Source organism: Hemiscyllium ocellatum, chromosome 4 (genome assembly GCF_020745735.1).
Source record: "Hemiscyllium ocellatum isolate sHemOce1 chromosome 4, sHemOce1.pat.X.cur, whole genome shotgun sequence".
Taxonomy (NCBI): domain Eukaryota; kingdom Metazoa; phylum Chordata; class Chondrichthyes; order Orectolobiformes; family Hemiscylliidae; genus Hemiscyllium; species Hemiscyllium ocellatum.
In genome coordinates, this window is record NC_083404.1 from 144022100 (window position 1) to 144046990 (window position 24891).

General features: G+C 46.2%; 1 protein-coding gene across 1 annotated transcript in view; it reads left to right on the top strand.

Moving 5' to 3' along the window:
* sspo (SCO-spondin) overlaps positions 1 to 22364 on the top strand; it is a 538757-nt gene extending 516393 nt beyond the window's left edge. Inside the window, exons 105-106 of the mRNA XM_060824077.1 lie at positions 8958 to 9108; positions 22224 to 22364. Of these exons, the coding sequence (XP_060680060.1) occupies positions 8958 to 9108; positions 22224 to 22246 (174 nt within the window). The 3' untranslated portion in view covers positions 22247 to 22364. The remainder of the gene's footprint in view (positions 1 to 8957; positions 9109 to 22223) is intronic.
* Positions 22365 to 24891: the final 2527 nt, after the last annotated feature.

Genomic DNA, 24891 nt, shown 5'->3' on the forward strand with positions numbered 1-24891 from the left:
CTCAGATGGAGAAATTGAGCTACAAGGAGAGACTAGGAGGTTTGGATTGTTTCCTTCAGAATATCAGTTATCTGAATACTCAATTATCCAAATGAAATACTGCCCACCCATCTCGTTTGGATAATCGAGGTTCCTCTGAATTTGGATAAGAACTTCAAATGTCATAACTTTCAAGGATATGGGTAAGTGCAGGAAATTGGTGTTAGTGCACCTTTACTGGTGGTTGTGTCAGTGCAGGCTTGATGGTCCAAAGGGCCTTTTCTGCACTGTATGTATCTGTGATTCCCTACCACTCTTCTTAAAAAGTTGAACCACATTTGCCATCCTCCAGTCCTTTGGTACATCCTCCAGCCAGAGAGGAAAAAAATATTTGTGTCAGAGCCCCTGCAATTTCTTGCCTCACCTCCTGCAGCAGCCTGGGATATAATTCATCTAGGCCAGGGGAAACTGTCCGTTTTTAAGCCCAACAGTCCTTCCAGGTGAGACAAAGGTTCACTTACCTCTCTTCCAACCTAGTGTACTACATCAGATGCTCCCAATGTGGTCTTCTCTACATTGGGGAGGCCCAATGTAAACTTAGGGAATGGTTCAACAAGCATCTCAGTCAGGCCCACAGGGGCCGACCAGACCTTCCAGTCACCGCTCATTTCAATTCCCCTTCCCACTCCCTTTCTGACATGACCATCCTTGGCCTCCCCCATTGCCAAAATGAGCCACAGCGCAAATTGGAGGAACAGCACCTCATCTTCCGCCAGGGCAGCCTACAGCCTGATTGACTCAACATTGAGCTCTCCAATTTCAAATAACTTCCCTCCCCATCCCCGACTCCCTTCCCGGCTCCTCCCCATCCCTTCCACCACTTCCTGCCACCAACTAGATTCATTTCTCCCACTAATCAATCAGGTCATACCCTCTACCTGTCTTCACCTATGCCCACTTCACACCCTCCTCCCACCATCCCCTTTATCTGCAGCTCCCTCCACACCCACCCCCAGTCCTGAAGAAGGGTTACACCCAAAATGTTAAATTCTGTCCCTCCTGTAGCTGCCTGCCTTACTGTATTCCTCCCCCTCCTGTTGCTGCCTGCCTTACTGTGTTCTTCCAGCTTCCTGCCTGTCTATTTTGGATTCCAGCATCTGCAGTTTTTTGTCTTTAAGCCTCTAATACATTCCCATTTCTCATGTGAAGCTGAGCATGTTCCTCACTCTCTGTTCCGGAATTCTGTACCTACGTTCTCTTCCTTTTGTGTGAAGAGTAAAGAGAAGCATTCATTCAACATCCTTCCAATATCCTGCGGCTTCACACATAGGCTGCCCACTTGGTCCCTAATGGGCCCTACTCTTTCCCTGCTTAACCGCTTCCCTTTAATGTAATTTAATATTTGTGAAGTATCTTGGGATTCTCCCTAATCTTGTTCATAATATCCTTTCTCATGCCACCTTTTTGCTCTTCTAATTGCTTTCTCAAGGTCCCTCCTGAAGTTATTGTATTTCTGAAGGGCCACAGCTGAATTGCTCCATCTGGGCTTGCGAATAGCTCTTCTCTTCTTCCTCATCCTGAATTATCCTGGGTATCCAGGATTGTCTGGACATATTGCTGCTACATTTCCCCCAAAAGGAAACATGTTGGACCTACATTCTCCCCAGCTCATTTTGAATCCCCTCCCTACCCCTCTCCCTTGCTCAGCCATAGCATTACCCATAAGCAGCTATTCCCTGTCTACTGTGGTCAGATCCTGCTTTATTTTAATAAATTGTGCCTTCCAAAGCCATCTTTTGCAGGCCATCTTTTTCCTTGTCCAGAATAAATTTGAACTGCACCATGTTGTGGTCACTATTGCTAAAATGCTCCCCAACTGCCACATCAAACACTTGTCTGGCTTCTTTCCATAGACCAGATCCAGCATCACACTGTCCCTGGTGGGTCTTACATAGAAGGATACAGCGCAGTACAGGCCCTTCGGCCCTCGATGTTGCGCCGACCGAATCCTACCTAACCTATACTAGCCCAATAACTTCCAAATGCCTATCCAATGCCCGCTTAAATGACCATAAAGAAGGAGAGTTCACCACTGATACGGGCAGGGCATTCCATGAACTCACAACCCGCTGTGTGAAGAATCTACCCCTAACATCTGTCCTATACCTACCACCCCTTAATTTAAAGCTATGTCCCCTAGTAACACCTGACTCCATTAGCGGTAAAAGGTTCTTAGTATCTACCCTATCTAAACCCCTAATCATCTTATACACTTCTATCAGATCTCCCCTAAACCTTCTCTTCTCCAATGAGAACAGCCCCAAGTGCCTCAGCCTTTCCTCATAAGATTTTCCTACCATTCCAGGCAACATCCTGGTAAACCTCCTCTGCACTCGTTCTAAAGCTTCCACATCCTTCCTATAGTATGGCGACCAAAACTGCACACAATACTCCAGATGAGGCCGCACCAGAGTCTTATACAACTGCAACATGACCTCAGGACTCCGGAACTCAATTCCTCTGCCAATAAAGCCCAGTACACCATATGCCTTCCTCACAGCACTATTTACCTGGGTGGCAACTTTCAGAGATCTGTGTACATGGACACCAAGATCCCTCTGCTCATCCACACTACCAAGTAGCCTACCATTAGCCCAGTAATCCATCATCTTGTTATTCCTACCAAAGTGAACGACTTCGCACTTAGCTACATTGAATTCCATTTGCCACATTTCCGCCCAGCTCTGCAACTTATCTATATCCCGCTGTAACCTACCACTTCCTTCCTCACTATCCACAACTCCACCGACTTTTGTGTCATCCGCAAACTTGCTTACCCAGCTTTCAAGTCCTTCCTCTAGATCATTTATAAAGATAACAAAAAGCAATGGTCCCAAAACAGATCCTTGTGGTACACCGCTAGTAACTGCGCTCCAAGATGAACATAATCCATCAACTACTACCCTCTGTCTCCTTCCAGCCAGCCAATTCCTAATCCAAACCTCTAATGTATCCTCAATGCCATACCTCCGAAGTTTTAGCATTAGCCTACCATGGGGAACCTTATCGAACGCCTTACTAAAATCCATATACACAACATCTACTGCTTTACCCTCATCCACTTCCTTGGTCACCTTCTCAAAGAACTCAATAAGGTTTGTGAGGCACGACCTGCCCTTCACAAAACCATGCTGGCTATCCCTGATCACGTTATTCCTACCCAGATGTTCATAAATCTTATCCCTTATCATTCTCTCTAAGACTTTGCCCACCACTGAAGTCAGACTCACTGGCCTATAGTTGCTAGGGCTATCCCTACTCCCTTTCTTGAACAATGGGACCACATTCGCTATCCTCCAGTCCTCTGGTACTATTCCTGTTGACAACGACGACATAAAAATCCAGGCCAATGGCTCTGCTATCTCCTCCCTAGCTTCCCATAGGATCCTGGGGTAAATGCCATCAGGCCCAGGAGACTTATCTATATTCATCCTTTCCAATATTCCCAAAACCTCTTCCCTGCATACTTCCAGGCAATCCATTCTAATTATTTGTGATTCCATATTCACATCAGCAACAGTGTCCTGTTCCTGAGTGAATACTGATGAAAAGTACTGATTTAATGTCTCTCCAATCTCCTCCGCCTCCACACACAACTTCCCACTACTATCCTTGACTGGACCGATACCTACCCTAGTCATCCTTTTATTCTTGACATACCTATAGAAAGCCTTTGGGTTTTCCCTAATCCTACCAGCTAAAGACTTTTCATGTCCCCTTCTCGCTTCTCTTAGCTCCCTCTTTAGCTCCTTCCTGGCTACCTTATAACTCTCAATCGCCCCTACTGAACCTTCACGCCTCATCTTTACATATGCCGCCTTCTTCCCTTTCACAAGGGACTCCAATTCCTTACTAAACCACGGCTGCCTCACAAGGCCCTTTACACCATGCCTGACTGGTACATACCTATCGAGGACACGCAGTAGCTGCTCCTTGAACACTCCCCACATCTCATTAGTGTTCTTCTCTTGAAGCCTGTTTTTCCAATCCACACATCCTAAGTCATGCCTCACTGCATCATAATTTCCCTGCCCCCAGCTATAGCTCTTGCCCTGCGGCACACGATTATCCCTCTCCATCACTAAAGTAAAAGTCACCGAGTTGTGGTCACTGTCCCCGAAGTGCTCACCTACCTCCAAGTCTAACACCTGGCCTGGTTCATTACCTAGAACCAAATCCAATATAGCCTCCCCTCTTGTTGGCCTGTCGACATATTGTGTCAGGAAACCCTCCTGCACACATTGTACAAACTAATTGTCTTCTCCATAGTGATGTAAAAAACTTCCTTGGATACATTTCAAGAACTCTGCTCCCTCTAAATCCTTCACACTATGACAATCCCAATTTACATTGGGGAAAGTCTAAATCCCTGAGTATAATTAACTGATTATTGCTCTAACACATCTCTGTAAACTGTCTACATATTTGCTCTTTTATTTCTCGCTGACCTATTGGGAGCCTAATATACTCCCAGTAAATTGGCTGCTCCTCAACGTTTCTAAGTTCTACCCACACAGCCTCATTGGAGGACCTTCCAAGATGTCATCTCTCCTCTGTCTCACCTAAAGATGTTGAGTTGCCAGTCCAGCCCTTCACTCAGCCATGTTTCTGTGATAGCAACAATGTGTCAATCCACACCATTAACCCACCTTACCGATTACACTCTTAGTATTAAAGTAGACTGTTCAGCCTTTCCTTACTCTCTTGGCACTCAACAAATCTATTAGGACATATGAGGGAAATGTTAACATTATGGAGTAGTTATAAAGGAGGACTTCAATTATTCAAATATACTGTAGGATACTGGTAATGTAAGGGGGAGCAAGGAGAAAGTGTTCCAGGACTGTGTTCAGGAGAGTTTCCTACAGCACCATGTGTCCAGTTCAACAAGAAGGATGCATGATTTGGACCTGGTCCTTGGAAATGAGGTGGGTTTAAGTGAATCAAGTGTCAGTAGGAGAGCATTTCAGTAAGCTTCGCATGAACAAGAAGGAGAGATGACATCTGGAGTCACTGTCTGAATGAGAAGTATTTCAGGGAATTTGGAGGTAGTGTGGGAATTTGGTGCAGAGGGGAAGCGGTGTTGTTTTAGCTCATAGTTTATGAGGTCTTTTTACAGGATAAACCTAAGATAAAGGATCCAGCACAAAAGAAAGAGGAATTGGATTTGATATATTGTAGTCAAAACCAAGGTACAGTGAAAAGTTTTGTTTTGTGAGCAGTACAGGCAGCTCATAGCAAACAAAGACATACAGATCATAGGAAGCTTAGACAGATTGAGGTATACAAGGTTACACTGCACAGAAGGTGCTCAAAGTGAAATCAACATCAGCAAGATCAACATCATTTGAAATTAGAGAGGTCCATTCAGCAGTCTAATTACAGCTGGGAAAAAACTGTTCTTGAACCTGTTGGTGCATATGTTCAAACTTCTGTATCTTCTGCCTGATGGAAGAGGTTGAAAGAGAGTATTCCCAGGGTGGGAGGAGTCTTTAATGATGTTGGCTGCCTTTCCACAGCAACGAGACATGTAAGTGGAGAACATGGATGGGAGGTTGGCTTGTGTGATGGTCTGGGCCATGTTCACAACTTTCTGTAGTTTCTTAATGTCCTGGGCAGAGCAATTGCCTTACCAAGCAGTGTTACACCCAGACTGAGTACTTTTTACAGTACATCTGTAAAAGCTGGTGAGGGTGCTTATGGATGTGCCAAATTTCCAAGCCTCCTGAGGAAGTAGAGACAACGTTGTGCCTTCTTGACTATCACATCTACAGAGGACGACCAGGACAGATGGTCGGTTATCATCACTCCTTGGAACTTGATGCTTTCGGCCCTCTCCACACCAGTTCCATTGATCTGGGTAAAGGTGTGTCCTCCTCCTTCCTTCTTGAAGTCAACAATCAGTCCTTGTATTTTGCCGACATTGAGACTATTATCATTGCACCATGACACCAAGCACTTTACGTCCTTCTGTCTCAGTGTTGTTTGATATCCATCCTACCACAGCAGTGTCATCAGAAAACTTGTAGATGTCATTCATGCGGAATTTGGATACACAGTTTATGGTGTATAGGCAGTACAGTAGCAAGCTCAGTACACATCCATGTGGGGTGTCAGTGTTGAAGACTATCATGAAGAAGGTGCTACTGTCCATCTTCCCTAATTGTGGTCTGTAGGTCAGGAAGCTGAGAAAAACTGTACATTCATTGCTTAGTAATAGTTACTAAGGTTACTATTCAGATTGAAGGTAAATAGGGAAATACTTAAAGGTTACAAACTAAAATACGAGTAAGAATTTTTTTAAAAAGGTAAATTAAGAATTAAGTCAATAGAGGTGCAGGGCTAGGCCATGTGTTGTACCTGCATGATGTCGGAACTGGTGGACCCCACCACAGCTCATAGTGACCACATCTGTCATAAGGATTGGTAGTTTGAGGAACTTCATTTCAGTGTTGATGAGCTGGAGTCTGAGCTTCGAGCACTGCAACACATTAGGGAGAGGGAGAGTTATCTGGATGCCATGTTTCAGGAGAGTGTGACTACAAGCAAAGCAAGTGGAGGATCCAGGAGGTAGTGCTGAAGGAGCCTCAGCCCTTGAGCTTGTCAAATAGGTTTAAGATTCTTGCTCTCTGTGTGGAGGAGAACAGATGCTGTAGGGAGGATGAGCAAACTGACCACAGCACCATGGCACAGGGCGCAATGTGGGAGTAGGGAAGGGGAGAGAAACATAGTTGTAAATCCGGGGTAGTATAGTCATGGGAATAAACACCGTTCTCTGTGGCCAAGATCTGAAGTCCTGAAGGCTGTGTTGTCCATCTGGTGCCCGGGTTCAGAATATCTCGTCTGAGCTCCAGAGGAACTTGGAGTGGGAGGGGAAAGATCCAGTTATCATGGCTCATGTAGGTACCAATTAAATCATTAGAAAAAGTAAAAAGATGCTTTGCTGAGGCAATATGAGGAGCTAAGGCTAAATTAAAAATTGCTAGTCTGGTCTACATGACTCCAGACCCTCAAACATGTGGTTGACTTTTAACTGTTCTTCAGTAATAAATAGAGCTTTCAGTTACATCCGCATCAAATGAACAGGTTTTTGAAACAGTCATGTTTTATGTCTGGTTGAAGATTTGTAGCTCGGGTGTCCATTGTTGTGGTTCTGTTCGCCGAGCTGGAAGTCTTTGCTGCAAACGTTTCGTTCCCTGGCTAGGGAACATCATCAGTGCTATTGGAGCCTCCTGTGAAGCGCTGCTTTGATGTTTCTTCCGGTATTTATAGTGGTTTGTTCTTGCCGCTTCCGGGTGTCAGTTTCAGCTGTAGTAGTTTGTATGTGGGGTCCAGGTCGATGTGTCTGTTGATGGATGTTCTTGCCGTTTCCAGGTGTCAGTTTCAGCTGTAGTGGCTTGTATATGGGGTCTAGGTCTATGTGTCTGTTAATGGAGTTTGTGGATGAATGCCATGCCTCTAGGAGTTCCCTGGCTGTTCTCTGTCTGGCTTGTCCTATGATGGTATTGTTTTCCCAGTCAAATTCATGTTCCTGGTTGTCTGAGTGTATGGCTACTAGGGATAGCTGGTCGTGTCGTTTTGTGGCTAGCTGATGTTCATGGATGCGGATTGTTAGCTGTCTTCCTGTTTGTCCTATATAGTGTTTTGTGCAGTCCTTGCATGGTATTTTGTAAACTATGTTAGTTTGGCTCGTGCTGGCTATTGGGTCCTTTGTTCTAGTGAGTTGTTGTCTGAGTGTGGAAGTTGGCTTGTGAGCTGTTATGAGTCCTAAGGGTCGCAGTAGTCTGGCTGTCAGTTCTGAGATGCTCCTGACGTATGGTAATGTGGCTAGTCCTTTTGGTTGTGGCATGTCCTCGTTCCGTGGTCTATCTCTTAGGCATCTGGTGATAAAGTTGCGTGGGTATCCGTTTTTGGCGAATACCTTGTATAGGTGTTCCTCTTCCTCTTTTCGCAGTTCTGGTGTACTGCAGTGTGTTGTGGCTCTTTTGAATAGTGTCCTGATGCAGCTTCGTTTGTGTGTGTTGGGGTGGTTACTTTCATAGTTTAGGACTTGGTCTGTGTGTGTTGGTTTCCTGTGACACGACCAGCTATCCCTAGTAGCCATACACTCAGACAACCAGGAACATGAATTTGACTGGGAAAACACTACCATCATAGGACAAGCCAGACAGAGAACAGCCAGGGAATTCCTAGAGGCATGGCATTCATCCACAAACTCCATTAACAGACACATAGACCTGGACGCCATATACAAACCACTACAGCTGAAACTGACACCCGGAAACGGCAAGAACATCCATCAACAGACACATCGACCTGGACCCCACATACAAACTACTACAGCTGAAACTGACACCCGGAAGCGGCAAGAACAAACCACTATAAATACCGGAAGAAACATCAAAGCAGCGCTTCGCAGGAGGCTCCAATAGCACTGATGATGTTCCCTAGCCAGGGAACGAAATGTTTGCAGCAAAGACTTCCAGCTCGGCGAACAGAACCACAACAGTCATGTTTTATGTCTGAATACAACTGATTTGTACATGTTATCAAGAGTCTGGTGCTGGAAAAGCACAGCAGGTCAGGCAGCTTCCGAGGAGCAGGCGAATCATCATTTTGGGCATAAGCCCTTCGTCACTGCACTGCCCCCCCCCCCCCCGGTCATCCCCTCTACCCTAAAGCTTTTCAGCCAGATCCTGAAACAGACTCACTACCACAGCCTCATTTCCTTCCTCAGTACCTGCCTACCAAACTGACCGATCCCACATGGACGCATTCCTGATGAAGGCCTTATACCAAAAGTGTTGATTTTCCTGCTCTTCGGATGCTGCCTGACCTGCTGTACTTTTTCAGCATCACTCTCTCGACTCTGGTCTCCAGCATCTGATCCTCACTTTCTTCTGATATATATGTTGCAGGAGCCTTACCTGCAGAGTATCTGTGATTGCTGCAGTTATCGGCTTGATCCTGAACGGCCAGTACAGTTCATGAATTTGCAATGTGATAATGGAGATGTGGAGCCTATTGTTCTGCCCGTAATTCTCAGCTGTGAATGCAGCAGCTGTCAGGGTAAGTGCCAGGGTACATTGAGAATGTATACTCCGTTCCTTGTTCCCTCTTCCATGTTACACACTACACTAAAGCAGCCTACTCTGCCAACGGAAAGTATGTCGGGAATACTAAATGCATCAGTCACCACATCAGAGTATCACTTGGGGACCATGTTGAGACATGGCTTACACCAGGCAATAAAGGAAAAATGAGAATGTTCTGGCCATTAGCTGCTCAGGAGAGATAGCGAAGGATTTGAGATTCTAATCACAAATGTTATAATCTTATCAAGTGGGAGAAACAAACTTAAAGTGAGGGGGTGGAGAGGGGGCAAGTGGCCTACCTGTGTTCTTACGTCATGTTAGCTAGATTTAGATTTCTCATTGTAGCTGCAAATGTGTTGCTGGTCAAAGCACAGCAGGCCAGGCAGCATCTCAGGAATAGAGAATTCGACGTTTCGAGCATAAGCCCTTCATCAGGAATAAGAGAGAGAGAGCCAAGCAGGCTAAGATAAAAGGTAGGGAGGAGGGACTAGGGGGAGGGGCGATGGAGGTGGGATAGGTGGAAGGAGGTCAAGGTGAGGGTGATAGGCCGGAGTGGGGTGGGGGCGGAGAGGTCAGGAAGAGGATTGCAGGTTAGGAGGGCGGTGCTGAGTTGAGGGAACCGACTGAGACAAGGTGGGGGGAGGGGAAATGAGGAAGCTGGAGAAATCTGAATTCATGCCTTGTGGTTGGAGGGTTCCCAGGCGGAAGATGAGGCGCTCCTCCTCCAGCCGTCGTGTAGTTGTGTTCTGCCGGTGGAGGAGTCCAAGGACCTGCATGTCCTCGGTGGAGTGGGAGGGAGAATTAAAGTGTTGAGCCACGGGGTGATTGGGTTGGTTGGTTCGGGCGGCCCGGAGGTGTTCTCTGAAGCGTTCCGCAAGTAAGCGGCCTGTCTCACCAATATAGAGGAGGCCACATCGGGTGCAGCGGATGCAATAGATGATGTGTGTGGAGGTACAGGTGAACTTGTGGCGGATATGGAAGGATCCCTTGGGGCCTTGGAGGGAAGTGAGTGTGGAGGTGTGGGCGCAAGTTTTACATTTCCTGCGGTTGCAGGGGAAGGTGCCGGGGGTGGAGGTTGGGTTGGTGGGGGGTGTGGATCTGACGAGGGAGTCACGAAGGGAGCGGTCCTTGCGGAACGCTGATAGGGGAGGGGAGGGAAATATATCCTTGGTGGTGGGGTCCGTTTGGAGGTGGCGGAAATGGCGGCGGATGATACGTTGTATGCGGAGGTTGGTGGGGTGGTAGGTGAGAACCAGTGGGGTTCTGTCTTGGTGGCGGTTGGAGGAGCGGGGCTCAAGGGCGGAGGAGCGGGAAGTGGAGGAGATGCGGTGGAGGGCATCGTCGATCACGTCTGGGGGGAGTCTGCGGTCCTTGAAGAAGGAGGCCGTCTGGGCTGTGCGGTGTTGGAATTGGTCCTCCTGGGAGCAGATGTGGCGGAGACGAAGGAATTGGGAATATGGGGTGGCATTTTTACAGGGGGCAGGGTGGGAGGAGGTGTAGTCCAGGTAGCTGTAGGAGTCAGTCGATTTATAATAGATGTCTGTGTTGAGTCGGTCGCCCGAGATAGAAATGGAAAGGTCTAGGAAGGGGAGGGAGGAGTCTGAGACAGTCCAGGTGAATTTCAGGTCGGGATGGAAGGTGTTAGTAAAGTTGATGAACTGTTCAACCTCCTCGTGGGAGATTTCTCATTACCTCCCCTCCTGGTTGATTGTATTTGCCCTGGTTCTCACTTGAATAATTTGCCTAATGTGTTCATACACCTTTATTTTTTGTGCCACCAGCTGCATCTCCCTTATCTTTCACCAATGTTGGAATGTATCTAGCCTATATCTACAGTATCTTTACTTAAAACTCACATATTGCCCTCCTGCAGTCATATCTATGAAACTCCAGTTTCATTTTAGTCTAATACTAGTTAAGAAGAAAGCTATTTTCATTCTAGTTTTGGACAATAATGTGGAGTTAATCATGTTGGGCAGAGTTGATTCACCTTTCTTGAATTTAAACAGACATTTTGGGGAACCATGGATGACAAGGGAAATTGTAAACTTAGTCAAAAGGAAAAATGAAGCATATAACAGGTCTAAGTAGTTACAAACTGACAAATCCCTTAAGGGGTACAGAGACATTTTGAAGAAATTTAAACGCGGAATTAGGAAAGCTAAAAGGGGCCATGGAATGTCTTTAGTAAACAGGGTCAAGGAGAATCCCAAAGTTTTTTATACATATATTAAACAAAGGGGGTTGCAAGGGAAAGATTAGGGCCACTCCAGGATAAAAGAGGGAAATGATGTGCGGAGCCACAGGAAGTTAGCCCACCTTTGGTATATTCTGTGCAATTCTAGTCTCCTTCCTATTGGTAGGATGTTGTGAAACTTGAAATGGTTCACAAAAGATTTACAACGATGTTGCCAGGGTTGGATAGTTTCAGCTATAGGGAGAGGCTGGGTAGACTGGGCTGTTTCCCTGGAGCATCAGAGGCTGAGGGATTATAGAGGTTTATGAAATCCTGAGGGGCATGGTTAGAGTAAATAGATCTTTTCCCTGGGGTGGGGGAATCAGAACTAGAGGGCATACGTTTAGGGTGAAAGGGGAGAGATTTGAAAGGGACCTAAGGGGCAACATTTTCACACAGAAGGTGGTATGTGTATAGAATGAACTGCCAGAGGGAGTTTTGGAGGCTGGTACAATTACAACATTTAAAAGGCATCTGGATGGATATTTGATTAGGAAAGGTTTACAGGGGAAAGGGCCAAGAGCTGCCAAATGTTACTAGACTAATTTAGGATACCTGGTTGGCATGGTTGAGTTGGACCGAAGGGCCCGTTTCCTTGCTGTACATCTCTATGACTCTTATGATAAGTCGGAAGGATCCATAATGAATATTTTGTATCAGTATTCACCAAGGACAAGGAAATGACTGATGCTGAAGTCAGGGATGATGTGTGAATACCTAAAGAATATCAATATATTGAAGGAGGGAGTTTTGAGTATCTTAAATTGCATTAAGGTGGATAAGTCCCCAGGGCCAGCTGGGCTCTATCCCAGGTTAAACGCGAAAGGCAAGGAAAGAAATAGCAGATATCTTAATATCTTCTTTGACCACAGGAGAGGTTCCAGAGGACTGGACATTAGCCATTGTTGTTCCCTTGTTTAACAAAGGAAGCAGAGATAATCCAGGAAATTTAAGGCCAGTGAGCCTGCTGTCTGTCATAGGGAAGCTCTTGGAGAAGATGCTGAAGGACAAGATATGCACATTAGGAAGGAAATGGACTGATTGGTAACAGGCAGCATGGTCTTGTGTGGGGATGGTCATGTCTCAACAAACTGATTGAATTTTTTGAAGAGAAGGTATCAGTGTTGGATTGGGATAGATAAAGTTAAAAATCGCACAACACCAGGTTATAGTCCGACAGATTTATTTGGAAGTACAAACTTTTGGAGCACTACCTGATGAAGGAGCAGTGCTCTGAAAGCTGGTACTTCCAAATAAACCTGTTGGATTATAACCTGGTGTTGTGTGATTTTGAATTTTGTGAAGGGGTGACAAGGATTATTGATGAGGGAAGGGCTTCAGATATAGTTTATATGGACTTTAAAAAGGTGAAGTCACACTTGGCAGATCTAAATTGCATGGGATTTGGGGTAAGGTAGCTAGATGGAAAGAGAAAAGGGTTGGCAGGATTAAGGAACCCTGGATGGCGAGATATTGAGGCCTTGACCAAGAAAAAAGGAAGCATGGCTCAAGTACAGGCAGCTAGCATCAAGGGGATCCCTGGAGGTATATAGGGAATACAGAAGTTTACTGAAGAAGAAAATCAGGAGGATGAAAAGGGGGCACTAGCAAATCTGCCCGCCAGAATAATGCTCCTCCTCCGGTTCGGGTGCAACTCAACCCTCTTGAACAGGCCACCTCAGCCCCAGAAAAGGTACCAATGATCTAACTATCTGAATTCCTGCCCCCTGCACCAATTCTTTAGCCATGCATTCATCTGCCATATCCTCCTATTCTTACCCTCACCAACACGTAGCACTGGAAGTAATCCAGACATTACCACTGTCGAGGTCCTGGTTTTACACAGAAAGAAAACATAGAACATAGAAAAATACAGCGCAGTACAGGCCCTTCGGCCCTCGATGTTGCGCCGATCCAAGCCCACCTAACCTCCACTAGTCCACTTTCCTCCATATGCCTATCCAATGCCCGTTTAAATGCCCATAAAGAGGGAGAATCCACCACTGCTACTGGCAGGGCATTCCATAAACTCACAACTCGCTGAGTAAAGAATCTACCCCTAACATCAGTTCTATACCTATCACCCCTTAATTTAAAGCTATGCCCCCTCGTAATATCTGACTCCATACGTGGAAAAAGGTGCTCATGGTCAACCCTATCTAAACCCCTAATCATCTTGTACACCTCTATCAAGTCACCCCTAAACCTTCTTTTCTCCAATGAAAACAGCCCCAAGTGCCTCAGCCTTTCCTCATACGATCTTCCTACCCTACCTGGCAACATCCTGGTAAACCTCCTCTGTACCCGTTCCAGTGCCTCCACATCCTTCCTATAGTATGGCGACCAAAACTGCACACAATACTCCAGATGAGACCGCACCAGAGTCTTATACAAGTGCAACATGAAATGTTTTTTAACATTTTTCCTAGCTTTCTATAATCAATCTGCTTGATCTCATCCTTGTTTCTACCCATGTCATTTGTGCATCGTGCACAATGACTTCTAGCTGCTCACCCCCTCCCCTTGAGAGCGTTCTACAGTCTGAGACATCCTGGACCCTGGTGCCCGGGAACTGACACACCATCCTGGATTCCCATTTGTGGTCACAGAATCTCCGATCTGTCCCTCTAACTATCGAGTCTCCTATCACTAAGGTCCTGCTTACCTTTACCCTTGCCCGTTGTGCCCCAGAGTCCGTCATCGTGCCACCAACCTGGTTACTGCCGCTTTCCCCGAATGGTCATTCCCCACCCGACATTATCCAAAATGGGAATGGTCATAGGGGATTCTGCCTACTCCCTCTGCCTGCCTACTCCCTCTGCCTGCCTACTCCCTCTGTCTGCCTACTCCCTCTGCCTGCCTACTCCCTCTGTCTGCCTACTCCCTCTGTCTGCCTACTCCCTCTGCCTGCCTACTCCCTCTGTCTGCCTACTCCCTCTGCCTGCCTACTCCCTCTGCCTGCCTACTCCCTCTGTCTGCCTACTCCCTCTGTCTGCCTACTCCCTCTGTGTTTCCTGGTGGTCACCCAGCTACTGACCATCTCACCAAAACTCTTATCTATGAAGCACTCAGCATCTCGGATAATCTTGCATGCATCCAGCTCCAGCTTCCTAACACAGTCTCCAAGGAGATGCAGATGGCCGCGCTTCCACACATGTCGTCTGAGAAGTAGTTACAACTGAGTCAGGAAACAAAATGGTTTCTCACTAAAACAAAATCAATCTGTGTTCTTGATAATAAAACAAAAAGTTATATTGAAAAAAACCAAAGTGTAAGATTGTGAATTCTTAAAATACACAGCAGGAACATAGGCTCAGCCATTCCACAACACCATTTTACAGTGATACAATATCTAGAGAAATTTCCTTCGCCTATTTAATCTGTAGCCTTTTCTTTGAAGATTACCAACTGAGACCTTTAACTTTTTCATCCTTGAATAATTAATGAAGATGTGTAACAAAGTACTCATGGTCTCAAGCTGCTCTCTTTCACTGAGGCAAATTATTTTCTTAACCAATCTAAAACAATATATATAACATAGATCAGGCCTCCTTCAAACTGAATTCAAGTCTTTAAAAACTTGCTTTACCAAAATTCAGTTGCAATCCCCACATGTAAATAAGTTTCCACTAAACTCCCAAAGGCTATGTAGTCACAGCTGTCTGAAATATAATGATGAGGATTCCAGAATGGCTCACAGTTATTTGTTAAACTCCATCACAAAAAAAACCCAACAGTCATGTGACAAAGGCCATGGCAGACTGCGTTACAAAATATTCAGTTACTACCAGATTGTAAGTGTACCTTTGAATAATGTGTGACAATATTATCACTTCACCAAGGTTATTTTGTCCTTAGGGTTTTTTTTTAAGAGAGGTCCTAATGGTAGAGGAGCCGAGCGGTCTAGAAAGAGTTTAATAATGGCAGGGCAATGGCCAGTTCAACAGTTCAGGTTTTTTATAGTTTGGTTGAGCTGTGGCAGTCACAAGATGCTGGAGTCCAGGAAAGATTGCAAACTTCATTAATGTTTTCTGCCTGACTTTCTCGCTGAAATCTTTGGATGTTGTTCCGTACTGTCTGCAGAAATCTGTTTGAATTTACCTTTTGCCAAGGGGGTGTTTATGTGGTGTGACTGGATTGGAACAGCTCCTTAGTTAAGTTGCTGTATCAAGTAGGTTAAGTTTTCCAGTATCTGGATTAGTGGTGCTGGAAGTGCACAGCAGTTCAGGCAGCATCCGAGGAGCAGTAAAATTGACGTTTCAGGCAAAAGCCCTTCATCAGGAATAAAGGCAGAGAGCCTGAAGCGTGGAGAGATAAGCTAGAGGAGGGTGGGGATGGGGAGAAAGTAGCATAGAGTACAATGGGTGAGTGGGGGAGGGGATGAAGGTGATAGGTCAAGGAGGAGAGGGTGAAGTGGATAGGTGGAAAAGGAGCTAGGCAGGTCGGACAAGTTCGGACAAGTCATGAGGATGGTGCTGAGCTGGAAGTTAGGAACTAGGGTGATGTGGGGGAAGGGGAAATGAGGAAACTGTTGAAGTCCACATTGATGCCCTGGGGTTGAAGTGTACTGAGGCGGAAGATGAGGCGTTCTTCCTCCAGGCGTCTGGTGGTGAGGGAGCAGCGGTGAAGGAGGCCCAGGACTTCCATGTCCCCGGCAGAGTGGGAGGGGGAGTTGAAATGTTGGGCCACGGGGCGGTGTGGTTGATTGGTGCGGGTGTCCCGGAGATGTTCCCTAATGCGCTCTGCTATGAGGCATCCAGTCTCCCCAGTGTACAGGAGACCGCATCGGGAGCAACGGATACAATAAATGATATTAGTGGATGTAAAGGTAAAACTTTGATGGATATGGAAGGCTCCTTTAGGGCCTTGGATGGAGGTGAGGGAGGAGATGTGGGCGCAAGTTTTACAGTTCCTGCAGTGGCAGGGGAAGGTGCCAGGAGGGGAGGATGGGTTGTAGGGGGGGCGTGGACCTGACCAGGTAGTCACAGATGGAACGGTCTTTGCGGAAAGGGGTGGGGAGGGAAATTTATCCCTGGTGGTGGGGTCTTTTTGGAGGTGGCGGAAATGTCGGCGGATGATTTGGTTTATGCGAAGGTTGGTAGGGTGGAAGGTGAGCACCAGGGGTGTTCTATCCTTGTTACAGGTTGGAGGGGTGGGGTCTGAGGGTGGAGGTGCGAGATGTGGACGAGATGCATTGGAGGGCATCTTTAACCACGTGGAAAGGGAAATTGCGGTCGCTAAAGAAGGAGGCCATCTGGTGTGTTCTATGGTGGAACTGGGCCTCCTGGGAACAGATACGGTGGAGGCGGAGGAATTGGGAACACAAGATGGAATTTTTGCAAGAGGTAGGGTGAGATGAGGTGTAATCCAGGTAGCTGTGGGAGTCGGTGGGTTTGTAAAAAATGTCAGTGTCAAGTCGGTCGTCGTTAATGGAGATGGAGAGGTCCAGGAAGGGGAGGGAGGTGTCAGAGATAGTCCAGGTAAATTTAAGATCAGGGTGGAATGTATTGGTGAAGTTGATGAACTGCTCAACCTCCTCGCGGGAGCATGAGGTGGCGCCAATGCAGTCATCAATGTAGCGGAGGAAGAGGTGGAGAGTGGTGCCGGTGTAATTACAGAAGATCAACTGTTCTACGTAGTCAACAAAGAGACAGGCATAGCTGGGGCCCATACGTGTGCCCATGGCTACCCCTTTGGTCTGGAGGAAGTGGGAGGATTCAAAGGAGAAATTGTTAAGGGTGAGGACCAGTTTGACCAAACGAATGAGAGTGTCGGTGGAAGGGTACTGTTGGGAATGTCGGGAGAGGAAAAAATGGAGGGCTTGAAGGCCCTAGTCATGGCAGATGGAGGTGTAGAGGGATTGGATATCCATGGTGAAGATGAGGCATTGGGGGCCAGGGAAACAGAAGTCTTGGAGGAGATGGAGGGGGTGGGTGGTGTCTTGAATGTATGTGGGGAGTTCCTGGACTAGGGGGGATAGGACAGTGTCGAGGTAGGTAGAGATGAGTTCAGTGGGGCAGGAGCATGCTGAGACAATGGGTCGGCCAGGGTGGTCAGGCTTGTGGATCTTGGGAAGGAGGTAGAACTGGGCAGTGCGGGGTTCCCGGACTATGAGGTTGGAAGCTGTGGGTGGGAGATCTCATGAGGTGATGTGGTTCTGTATGGTCTGGGAGATGATGGTTTGGTAATAGGGGGTGGGGTCATGGTCGAGGGGCGGTAGGAAGACATTTGGCTTCAGCGGTGTAGAGGTCAGTGCACCAGACTACCACTGCACCCCCTTTATCCACTGGCTTGATGGTGAGGTTGGGATTGGAGCACAGGGATTGGAGGGCTGTGCTAAGAGCAGCGAGAAGGGGACATGAAAAGTCCTTAGCTGGTAGGATTAGGGAAAATCCAAAGGCTTTCTATAGGTATGTCAGGAATAAAAGGATGACTAGGGTAGGTATCGGTCCAGTCAAGGATAGTAGTGGGAAGTTGTGCGTGGAGGCGGAGGAGATTGGAGAGACACTAAATCAATACTTTTCGTCAGTATTCACTCAGGAACAGGACACTGTTGCTGGTGTGAATATTGAGTCACAAATGATTAGAATGGATGGCATTGAAGTATGTAGGGAAGAGGTTTTGGGAATACTGGAAAGGATGAAAATAGATAAGTCTCCTGGGCCTGATGGCATTTATCCTAGGATCCTCTGGGAAGCTAGGGAGGAGATAGCAGAGCCATTGGCCTGGATTTTTATGTTGTCATTGTCAACGGGAATAGTACCAGAAGACTGGAGGATGGCGAATGTGGTCCCCTTGTTCAAGAAGGGGAGTAGGGATAGCCCGAGTAACTATAGGCCAGTGAGTCTGACTTCTGTGGTGGGCAAAGTCTTAGGGAGAATTGTAAGAGATAAGATTTATGAACATTTGGATAGGAATAACGTGATCAAGGATAGTCAGCATGGTTTTGTGAAGGGCAGGTCGTGCCTCACAAACCTTATTGAGTTCTTTGAGAAGGTGACTAAGGAAGTGGACGAGGGTAAAGCAGTAGATGTTGTGTATATGGATTTTAGTAAGGCGTTCGATAAGGTACCCCACGGTAGGCTAATGCAAAAATTACGGAGGTATGGCATTGAGGGTGCATTAGAGGTTTGGATTAGAAATTGGCTGGCTGGAAGGAGACAGAGGGTAGTAGTTGATGGTATAGGTTCATCTTGGAGTGCAGTTACTAACGGTGTACCTCAAGGATCTGTTTTGGGACCATTGCTTTTTGTTAACTTTATAAATGATCTAGAGGAGGGGCTTGAAAGCTGGGTGAGTAAGTTTGCGGATGACACAAAAGTCGGTGGAGTTGTGGATAGTGAGGAAGGATGTGGCAGGTTACAGCGGGATATAGACAAGTTGCAAAGCTGGGCAGAAAGGTGGCAAATGGAGTTCAATGTAGCTAAGTGTGAAGTCATTCACTTTGGTAGGAGTAACAAGAAGATGGATTACTGGGCTAATGGTAGGCTACTTGGTAGTGTGGATGAGCAGAGGGATCTTGGTGTCCATGTACACAGATCTCTGAAAGTTGCCACCCAGGTAAATAGTGCTGTGAGGAAGGCATATGGTGTACTGGGCTTTATTGGCAGAGGAATTGAGTTCCGGAGTCCTGAGGTCATGTTGCAGTTGTATAAGACTCTGGTGCGGCCTCATCTGGAGTATTGTGTGCAGTTTTGGTCGCCATACTATAGGAAGGATGTGGAGGCATTGGAACGAGTGCAGAGGAGGTTTACCAGGATGTTGCCTGGTATGGTAGGAAAATCGTATGAGGAAAGACTGAGGCACTTGGGGCTGTTCTCATTGGAGAAGAGAAGGTTTAGGGGAGATTTGATAGAGGTGTACAAGATGATTAGGGGTTTAGATAGGGTAGACACTGAGAACCTTTTACCGCTAATGGAGTCAGCTGTTACAAGGGGACACAGCTTTAAATTAAGGGGTGGAAGGTATAGGACAGATGTTAGGGGTAGATTCTTTACACAGCGTGTTGTGAGTTCATGGAATGCCCTGCCAGTAGCAGTGGTGAACTCTCCCTCTTTATGGTCATTTAAGCGGGCATTGGATAGGCATTTGGAAGTTATTGGGCTAGTGTAGGTTAGGTAGGATTCGGTCGGCGCAACATTGAGGGCCGAAGGGCCTGTACTGCGCTATATTTTTCTATGTTCTATGTTCTATTGTGAAGGTGAGAGGTTGGAGTGGGGGAGGGGGGTAGACAGGTTGAAGCGGTTAATGTCCCGGGGGCAGTTGGAAATGAAGAGATCGAGGGCGGGTAATAGGCCAGCGCGGGGTGTCCAGGTGGATGCAGTGTGTTGGAGGTGGGTGAAGGGGTCCTCGGAAGGTGGGCGGGAATCCTGATTGTGAAAGTAAGCTTGTAGACGGAGGCAGCGGAAGAAGTGTTTGACGTCACGGCGTGTATTAAATTCATTGATGCGTGGGCGGAGGGGGATGAAGATGAGTCCTTTACTGAGGACTGATCGTTCGTCCTCAGTCAGGGGAAGGTCTGGAGGGATGGTGGAAACTCGGCAGGGCTGGGAGCTGGGATCTGGTGTGGGTATGGAACAGGGAGTGGGGGCGGAGCCGGAAACTGGAGTGGGTGTGGTGGTGGGGGGAATGGTGGTGGAGTCATGAGCAGGGGAGGTGTTCCCCTCAGGGTTCTGGGGGGTGGGGATCGTGACAGTGGGGTCTGTGGGGGGCATGTCAGCAGAATGCAGGTGAGTGGGGTGCATATGGGCCCCTGCTATGCCTGTCTCTTTGTTGGCTACGTATAACAGTCAATCTTCTGGAATTACACCGGCACCACTCCCCACCTCTTCCTCTGCTACATTGATGGCTGCATTGGTGCCACCTTATGCTCCCGTGAGGAGGTTGAGCAATTCATCAGCTTCACCAACATATTCCACCCTGACCTTAAATTTACCTGGACCAACTCTGACACCTCCCTCCTCTTCCTGGACCTCTCCATCTCCATTAATGACGACCGACTTGACACTGACATTTTTTACAAACCCACTGACTCCCACAGCTACCTGGATTACACTTCTTCCCACCCTCCGTCCTGCAAAAATGCCATCCCGTATTCCCAATTCCTCCGCCTCCGCCGTATCTGCTCCCAAGAGGACCAGTTCCACCACCGTTCCCTCCGTGACTACCTGGTCAGGTCCACGCCCCCCTACAACCCACCCTCCCATCCTGGCACCTCCCCCTGCCACTGCAGGAACTGTAAAACCTGCGCCCACACCTCCTTCCTCACCTCTATCCTAGGCTCTAAAGGAGCCTTCCACATCCATCAAAGTTTTACCTTTACATCCACTAATATCATTTATTGTATCCGTTGCTCCAATGCGGTCTCCTCTACATTAGGGAGACTGGGCGCCTCCTAGCAGAGCGCTTTAGGGAACACCTCCGGGACACCCGCACCAATCAACCACACCGCCCCGTGGCCCAACATTTCAACTCCCCCTCCCACTCTCCCGAGGACATGGAGGCCCTGAGCCTCCTTCACCGCCGCTCCCTCACCACCAGACGCCTGGAGGAAGAACGCCTCATCTTCCGCCTCAGTACACTTCAACCCCAGGGCATCAATGTGGACTTCAACAGTTTCCTCATTTCCCCTTCCCCCACCTCACCCATGTTCCAAACCTCCAGCTCAGCACTGTCCCCATGACTTGTCCGGACTTGTCCTACCTGCCTATCTCCTTTTCCACCTACCCACTCCACCCTCTCCTCCCTGACCTATCACCTTCATCCCCTCCCCCACTCACCTATTGTACTCTATGCTACTTTCTCCCCACCTCCACCCTCCTCTAGCTTATCTCTCCACGCTTCAGGCTCTCTGCCTTTATTCCTGATGAAGGGCTTTTGCCCGAAACGTCAATTTTACTGCTCCTCGGATGCTGCCTGAACTGCTGTGCTCTTCCAGCACCACTAATCCAGAATCTGATTTCCAGCATCTGCAGTCACTGTTTTTACCTCAGTTTTCCAATAGTTAAGTGCTTCTAAATTCTAATTTCTTTTGATTTGGCGATGCCGGTGTTAGACTGGGGTGTACAAAGTTAAAAATCACACAACACCAGGTTATAGTCCAACAGGTTTAATTGGAAGCACACTAGCTTTTGGAACGCTGCTCCTTCATCAGGTGATTGTGGAGGGCTCAATCCTAACACACAGAATTTATAGCAAAAATTTACAGTGTGATGTAACTGAAATTATACATTGAAAAATTGATTGTCAGTTCAGCCTTTCATCTGTTAGAATCCAGTGATAGTTTCACTTCTTTCATGTGTAAATCACAAAACCCTTTATTTAAAAAATTGCATTCTCGGGTTAGCTGTTAACAATGGTGATAGCTAGACAATATGTTAAAGGTGTTAACCCCCTGTGTTCTCTGTCGATGCCATGATGTTTAGATTGATTCTAATCTAAAAAGTGAGATCATGGAGCTTTACATGAATGCATGCAGTTTTTGAGCAAAGTATGATGTAACCCTGCAAGTACTCTGTTTTCTTTTGTTTATGTTTCAAGTGTAGTGTTTAAATAAACTCTGTTTTGCTTAAAGCTAAGTGGTTTGACCAGCTGCATTGCACCTGGAATATCCACCTCACATCTGCTTTCAAAATAAGAAAATGATAGCGTCTTGGATGCCTTCTTAAAATATTTTGAGGGGGTCCATAACAAATGTAGCTTAGGAGGAAGATAGTGAGAAATTGCAGTTATAAACAAACTGGCAAAAACTAGAAGAGAAATGGCTGATGTTTGTTTGTAATGATTTACACAATGCCATTGAAATTATTTTCAGATTCATTTATATTGTTCAATACCTCACTGTACTTTTTCAGGTGGAGATCTTTCTGGGCGTTGATCTTTTCTGGGGACTGACCTATGATCCTGATGACTGGTGGGAAACTCAAACTTATTAACCATGAGCGAGATTTCTTTCTGAAAGTATATCTGAAGAACTGCAAGCACCATATGGATTTACACCTAAATAGATTTTTTTGTATTGAGTGAAATATTTGTTATTAAGAAACTGTAACTTTATTTTGGTGATAAAGAAATCTCCTTACTTCAGTTGATGTCTCTGTTTACTGCTGTTTAAACCCTATTGGTGCTGGGATCTATCCAATGTATTAGAAACAGGTGACATTTGTCCAGTGGATGTAACCAAATTGCAAAGTTGCATTCAAATGCCTGGTGTCAGAAATATGTAGATGCATGCATCGAAACAGCATTCCTGAGAGATTCAGTAAAGAGCACAAAATTTAAAAATATGCAAGGAAAGTAATGGTTTGAGTTATCCAGTGCAGACTCAATAACTCAAAGGGTCTTTAGACTGTAGGAAGGTGGGAGCTGTTCCAGTGAGACGGGTTGGGGGAGTTTAGCTGTATGGAAAATCATGGAAAAAAATGTTAAGTGGGGTGTGGTGAGGGATCAGCCAAAGTTATAGAGTCATACATCACAGAAACACACCCTTTGGTCCAACTATTCCAAAATTACCAGGTTTCCCAAAATAAACTTGCTCTATTTCCCTGCATTTGGCTCATATCCCTCTAAACATTTCCTATTCATGCACATGTCCAAATATCTGTTACATTTTGTAACTGTACTTACATCTATAACATCCTCTGGTAGTTTATTGCATACACACAACAGCCTCTGTATGGAAAAGGTTCCCCCTCAGGTCCCTTTCAAATCTTCCCCTTCTCACCTTATCAATGGCCCTCAAGATTTTATAGATCTCTATAAGGTCACCTCTCAACCTCCTACACTCCAGGGACAAAGGTCCAAGCCGATTCAAGTCTCTCCCTATAACTCAAATCCTTTACAAGGATGTCACTGGGATTAAATATTTTCTGAATGTCATTCCTAAAGCAGGGCAACTAGAACTGTAAGTACTCCAAACCTGGCCTCAGCAATATCTTACGAAGCTGCAACATGATGTCCCAACTCCTGTACTCATTGTTCTGATCAATAAAAACAAATGTGCCGATGCCTTCTTCACCACCCTGTCTACCTGTGATACCACTTTCAAGGAGTTATGTGCCTGAACACCTGCTCCACCACACAGCCCAGGGCTCTACCATTAACTGTACAAGTTCTGCTCTGGTTTGTTTTATCAAAATGAAGTACCTCACGTTTATCAGAATTAAACTCCATCTGCCACTCTTTGGCCAATTGATCAAGCTGATCAAGATCCCTCTGTAATCTTAGATAACATATTTACTGTACGGTCTACCATTAATTTTGGTGTCATCTGCAAACTTACTAATCCTGCCTTCTGTATTTTTGTCCAAACCGTTCATACAAATGACAGGTAACAGTGAACCCAACACCAGTCCCTGTGGAACACTGCTGGTCACAGGTTTCCAGTCCAAAATATCCTTCACCACCCTCTGTCTCCCACTGTCAAGTCACTTTTCTATCCATTCGGCTAGCCCTCCCTTAAATCCAATATGATCTAACCTTACTAATCAGTCTACCATGTGGAATTTAGTTGAAGACCTTGCTAAAGTCCATGTGGAAAACATCTACCACAATTCCATCATCTATCTTCTCAGACCAAGTATGGAACAGATCAGGAATCTAATTTCAGGCACAGTGGATAATGGGATAACTATGAAAAGGGGGACAGCGAACACAGGACTGAGTGTGTTGTATTTAAATACACACAGAATGTGAAACAAGGTAAATGAGCTTGTAATGCAGATTGAAATTAGTGGGCATTACTGGATGTTATGGTCATCAGAGGAACATGGCTACAAGGAGATCAAGGCTGGGAACGAATGAGTAGAGGGGGTGGTTTTGCCTTGTTAATAAGAAATGAGACTAAATCATTAGCAGGAAAAGATTAGAGATTCAAAAGGTGTAGAATCCATGAATAGAGTTGAGGAACTGCAAGTGAACAAGTATCCTGCTGGGAGTTATGTACAAGCCTCCTAGCAGTAGTAAGGATGTGGGAAGAAAATAAATAAGGAGATAAAAAAGAAAGGCACAACCACAACCAGCAGATGTGAACTGGAAAATCAGGTTAATAGCAGATCACAAAAAAAGAAATTTGTGGAATGTCTGCAAGATGTTTTTTGAAGAAGATTGTGGTAGCATTCATTAGGGAACAGGCAATTGTATAAGGGAGTAGGCTTGATTAGGGACGAGATTAGAGTTTTGCTGGAAAAGCACAACAGGTCAGGCAACATCCAAGGAGCAGGAAAATCGATGTTTCGGACAAAAGCCCATCATCAGGAAACTGATTAGGGAGCTGAAGATGAGGGGATCCCTAGGGTAGCAGTGACCATATTTATAGAATCCACCCCATGGTTTGTTCCATCTGATTCCAGCTTTTCCCCCTCGATATCACAAACGAGTACAGGTAACTACAAAAACATGAGAGAACACTCGTCAGAGGTGATTGGAAAGAGAGCCGAGTAGGGAAGATGGTGGAGCAGCAATGGCAGGAGTTACTGGAGTAATTCAGGAGGCTCAGCAGAAATTCATGTGGATGACCAGAGA